The sequence below is a fragment of the Protopterus annectens genome, chromosome 12.part0 (assembly GCF_019279795.1).
Source record: "Protopterus annectens isolate FY-2018-M chromosome 12.part0, PAN1.0, whole genome shotgun sequence".
NCBI classification, from domain to species: Eukaryota; Metazoa; Chordata; order Ceratodontiformes; family Protopteridae; genus Protopterus; species Protopterus annectens.
Window position 1 is genome coordinate 359,825,413 of NC_056746.1, and position 5,632 is coordinate 359,831,044.

Consider the following 5,632-nt stretch of genomic DNA (forward strand, 5'->3'; position numbering starts at 1 on the left):
TACATATAGCAGTGTTCGTATCTCTGACACAAATAGTCAGAACTCTATTATTTGTACACATACTAATGGCTAACAACATTGCACACAAAGACGAATTTGATTAGGCTAAATTACATGACAGAATGAAAGTGAAGACTTACTATATACTAATAACGGAAACACCAGACTAAATCCCCCACAGTTTTTAGCTTTTATTCTCTCATCTCTATCTCTCTCTCTCTCTTTTGAGGGTTACACAGCTGGAGGTTGAAATGTGCATATTTGTTTTGGTTTTTTGGTTTTGTATAATATTTGATGACAGCCACATGTAAACATTTCTTATTTCTATAGAATACATGTGGTTAAAGTTTGCCATCTTTACATTAAGCAGAAGTCCAATACAGAATGAATGAATACATTTTTTTTTAGAATTCCTTAACAAGAGTTCAGCATTTGAGATTAGTTCACTGCAATCTTCATGTGATATCAGCAGGGCACAGGGACTCCCGACAGAATGAAGATAAGATGACCTCCTCCCTGGGCAGGACAGTTGAACTGACCAATGGGCATTCATTCCTGCCAGATGCTCCTGCTCCCAGGCCCTTTATAAAGGGGTTCCACAGACAGGTCAGTATGCACATTCTTTCACTTTATCTGTGAAGACAGGAAATCCAGAAATATGATTTTGACAGCAGCTGAAAGATCATGCCTTGCTTCTACCTACGAAAAGATTGCTTCTCATGCAGAGCAATATGGGTCTGAACTCTTCCAGAGGTAAACAGATATTTAAATTTATACTTTTCAAATAAGTCAATAAATTACATTTAGAGGTTATTTGTTCAATCGGTGATAAAGATTTGCTGACATTGAAAGTGAATGGGAAATTAGTGGCTTACAAGCATTCTATACTTTCCAGTTTATTTTTTTACTTCTTTCTGGATTATGCCATATATTTGGATTTTCATATTAAAGTCAAAGTATATATTATGTTGTGTACTGTAGTCTGTAAGCATTTCTTTTTTTTTTTTCTTGTAAAGTTTTATTGTGATTTTGAAATATTTATTTTTTAACCATTATTTTAACTTTAATGTGATTTTTTTTATTTTATCTTTCTTAGTAATATTATTATCTTAACACATATATTGTACAGTATGTTAATAATCTTTCTTTCATATGATTTCATCTGTATATTGAAATTTATTTTATTTTTATATATACTTTGGCTACTGTTTGTTTTAACTTCTGTTTAACATTTGTTTGTTTAAATTCCATCTGTTTTGTAAAGTGTTTATGATAAAATACTGTAACAAAAGTTGAGTTTTACTTGACAGTGCCATCTGAGCCCTTAGCTGTTACTAGATGTGATGTGCAGAGGTATTTAGATTTTAGGATTTGAAGATTGGCAACCATTACCTAGTGTTAGAGACAAGATAAAGGCAGTTATAGCTTCCTTTTAATGTTTTTCTTCAGTAGAACATTTTGAGTATGTTATTATGGTGTCAGGATGGCTCTTGACATGTCTAGTATGGTGTCATCAGAACTGTGAACCTACAGTAATGACATCATAAGTAACCAGACTGCCAGTGAGTTGAAGCACATGAGCAGCAAAGATGTCACATTATCTGTGATCAGTGCTAATTCTAATGTGTATAGAAAGGGGGTGCAGGCTAAGAGAAGGTATTTTAATTTAGACAGTTTCATTTTGAATACCTATTAACATCTGGTGAACAACTGTCCAGCCATCTATAAAGCAGTAAGAAATGGATATCATGCAAAATCTGCAAACAGTGATGCCTTAGTGGGTTTAAAATGCAGCACTGATGTTACACAAAACCCTATCACTATTAACTGAAACAGGAAGAATAAATATATATTTTTGGTGGTAACTGCCAGGTTGGTTACGCCAATTCTTTTGGTAAAATACATTTAAAAGTGAGCACCATTTGTTTTTTTGCTAGTATTGTTCTAAATAATGTTAATGGGTTACACCTTTGTAAATCATGATGGGCTGCACTGTGTTTAAACTTCATTAAAAGGCATAAACTCCACAGAGGAGGTATGTCATCCTTTACAAACAATGTGACTTAAAATCTTGTTATGGTTATAACTGCCAGCACAAGGACTCACACTCCATTGCAAAGAATGATGAGCCCACCTGCTATCAGCAACACCTTCAGTCACAAAAAAAAAATCTGTGGCTTTGATGCTATTGGCTATGTGCCAGACAAGGAAACAAGTAATCCCACTATATCACAGACTTTTATAGCTAGTCTTTGCAAACTAGTGAATGCATGCTTCAAATCATGGATAAGAATAAGAAATCAGACAAGCCATATGTCACTTTGTAATTAAACACAGTTACAGAATAAAACAGTGTGAATCAGTATAACAATTGTTAATGTTCTTTCTTTCTTTCTTTCTTTCTTTTTTTCTTTCTTTCTTTCTTTTCTCTCTCTCTATTTCTTAATCTTACCCAGAATGTTTTTAGGTTTTCCACAGACACGGACTTACTTTGCCCATGTAGACACCAGTGCTAACTCTCCTCAGCTCAGTGCTCATGGTGCTAAAATCATTGCTTCTCTTGGCAAAGCTATCAAGAATGTCGATAACATGTCAGCTGCTCTGTCAGACCTCAGCGACCTGCATGCCCAGAGCATCAGGGTTGATCCTAGCAACTTTAAGGTAAGCTAAAACTACATGAATCTACTACAACTGAAAACAATCTTTTGTTGCTCGTTTTAAAATCACATTGTGTATGACCCAGAAGAATTTTTTAATTTCTTTTCCATAGTTTTATATATTTACTCCCTTAGTTATTGAAATGAATACATTTTTTGTGAAAGTTTTAAGCTGTTAGTTTTATACCCTCCCATTCCTTTTTTCTTGCACTCTTGTCACAGACCTTGATGTCAGTGGCTTATATTTACTGTACCAGACAGGTCTACTCTCACAAACTGTGCAAAGTGACCATGTTATAACTACTGCACTTAACTGTCCGTGGTGGTCCTTTTTTGTTTTACTGCACTAACACATGCCACAGAAGCTTAGTTTGCACAGCATAATGGTGGTAAACTATAAAGAAACAGACATGAGCATGACCGACCACTTTAAAACCATGCTTGTTGTGGAAATAGCAGTGCTTACTAAACTACACTTAGCTTCCGTTACAGGAAATCCTGATCATATTAGAACAAAGTGATAGGCAACTTGATAAATGACACAGAAATTAAGGTATTGATCCTAAAATGGTACTTGAACAATTTATCAAGTCATATGCAGAAATATTCAAATCTGTAAGCTAAGATTATTTTAAAATATCTTCTTTGACATAATTTTTATTTCTTACCTAGTGTAATTAAGTAAAAAAAAAGAAAAAACAGCAGCTGTATTGCATGGATTGCATAGGATATGCAGAACTCATTTTCTTTAACAGAGGAATAGACTTGTTATAGAGATATTGTAGCATCTCAGCCCTGAATGACTATTTTTTAATATATATATTTTTTTCTTAGTACATCTCCCATTGTCTCCTGGTTCTCCTGGCTGCTCACCTCCAAGCTGACTTCACCTCCCAAGTACAGATCTCATGGGACAAGCTTTTGGCAGCTGTTGCCACTGTGCTGACCGAGAAGTACAGATAAATCAAGCATCAAATGAAGAAAGAGTAAAAAGCCATTGGACAAAACTTCCTTATATAAAATTATGTGCACACAGTTTTTAACATTCCATTTTAAATGAAACTGAGAAAGTATTAGTTTGACTGCTTATAAGGAACAGCATCTTAAATTGTACATGAATCTGCTTTGAAATCATTTTTAATAAAGAAGATAATCACATGATGTGTCTTAGTTGTTTATTATAATAATGTTATAATGAACCATTGTAATGATACACACTTCCTAATTTAGGTATACACACATACACAAATAAACACATACACACTCACACAGTATTATACAGCTGCACTTCTTTACAGATATTCTACTACAATTTTAACAGCAAAGAACATCACTGGGCAAAAAAATTATATGAAACATATTTGTCCTGCTGTTAAAGTACTGTGCTGAGACCGGACATCTTTCAACATTTCAATATTTGCTTTCTTTTTTCTCACTCAGGATGTATAATGAATTCTGTAAGCTCCTCTTTAGCTGTCATAAATGGCTTTTAATTCAGAGGGCCTTACATACTGGTAGGGAGTTTTAAAGAACCCTCTCTCTATAGTCAGCATACAGTGCATTTCAGTTTAATTTCCACTGTTGTTTTATACAGTATGGTGGAATCATGATTTCATTGTTTTCAGTAAATGTAATGTTTTTAAGAACTAAAACTCTAAACATGTGCAACTTTTGTACCTTTCAAGTGTACCTCATTATGAGGAATATTTTTCATTTTGAGTCTTAAAAAGGCCATGCCCTCACTGTTTCTTTCACATTTGAAGTATCTGTCAGTCATTCATTGTAAAGAAATGTTTAACTAACATCCATAGTAAATAATAATTATGTTAATTCATCATCAAAATCTTATTACTTATAAAATAACACATTTAACCGTGCTGTGATCTTCCTAAATTAAGGTGTTAATGAGAATTCCACATTTTGCCCATTTGTTTCACATTATGAGAGGCAATGTTCCACATTTAGGTGGTGGAAGGTTGAGAGCTATGACAACTTTTGAATTTGTTAACCAGGTAAGCCCACCTCAGTTTAAGCTGATTTTTTTCAGGGGCTACCTAGAAGTCCTGTCTGTTTAAGTAACTTGCTCAGAGTCCCACAGTAAGTAAATGGAGACAAATGAAATCAAACACCAGAGAGTTATTACCAGCCTAATACCCCCAATCCTCTGCACTAACTACCAGGTCAGCTTTCAACTATATCCAGTGCTACCATATTTATAACTAAATCCTGTAAAATCTCAAATAATGTCATATTTTTTCAAAGAGTCTTCACAAATGTGTTTAAATACTGAAGGTGATTTGTAAGAAAGCTGAGTCTTTGATTTCCCCTTACCCTAACACAACTCATGCTTTGTTTTTAGTTTGACATAAGTCCTGAATAAAAGGGGTTTGGATTTTTCAATTATCACTTTTTTTCAATTGCTACAACTATTTAGACTATGAATGATAAACAGAGGGTTTTTTATAAATAATTCTAAACTACAGAGTTGAGTCCTACTCAGAAAGTTTCAACTGTATAAGGACAACACAACCAGCTCCCATGAGACTATTTTATGTAATGGAAACATCAAAACTGTATGCAGGTGTAGCTGAGTACATGTGTGCATAGCCACATGCATGTATTGGTGTGTACAGGGATGGTCTAACATACAAAGTTTTATTACAGGATATTAGCAAGCAGATACAAAGTAAAGCAAATCCATCTGGAGTGCATTTTTAGTGTTCGAGTAATTGTTATACTGTTTGACTCAAGGACTAGCATTCTGTTGTCTTGTGATGTAACCTCTCTAGACACCGGTAATACTTGGCATTCATTTAGGGTGCATCTTAAGTAACCAGTGGAAAGATTTGTTCCCAGTACCTCCCAGTTAGGGCCTATTTAGTACTCAGTATCCTGCAGGCTTTGGCTTGTTGGACATATAAACAACACACCTGAACAAGTTATATAGTTCAGGGCTGGCAGTAGCCGCTTTAGGG

The 5,632-nt window shown here is 34.5% G+C and overlaps 1 protein-coding gene across 1 annotated transcript; it reads left to right on the plus strand.

Moving 5' to 3' along the window:
- Positions 1–633: 633 nt before the first annotated feature.
- On the plus strand, positions 634–3,815 carry LOC122816164 (hemoglobin subunit zeta-like). Its single transcript, XM_044088918.1, has 3 exons — positions 634–753; positions 2,457–2,661; positions 3,492–3,815. Exons 1-3 carry the CDS (start codon positions 659–661, stop codon positions 3,618–3,620), a joined length of 429 nt encoding a protein of 142 aa, XP_043944853.1. The 5' UTR covers positions 634–658; the 3' UTR covers positions 3,621–3,815.
- Positions 3,816–5,632: the final 1,817 nt, after the last annotated feature.

Coding starts and splice junctions, on each gene's coding strand:
- LOC122816164 (XM_044088918.1), top strand. CDS start 659: ATGATTTTGACAGCAGCTGAAAGATCATGCCTTGCTTCTACCTACGAA. Junction 754..2,456: donor GGGTCTGAACTCTTCCAGAG/GTAAACAGATAT, acceptor AATCTTACCCAG/AATGTTTTTAGGTTTTCCAC. Junction 2,662..3,491: donor TTGATCCTAGCAACTTTAAG/GTAAGCTAAAAC, acceptor TTTTTTTCTTAG/TACATCTCCCATTGTCTCCT.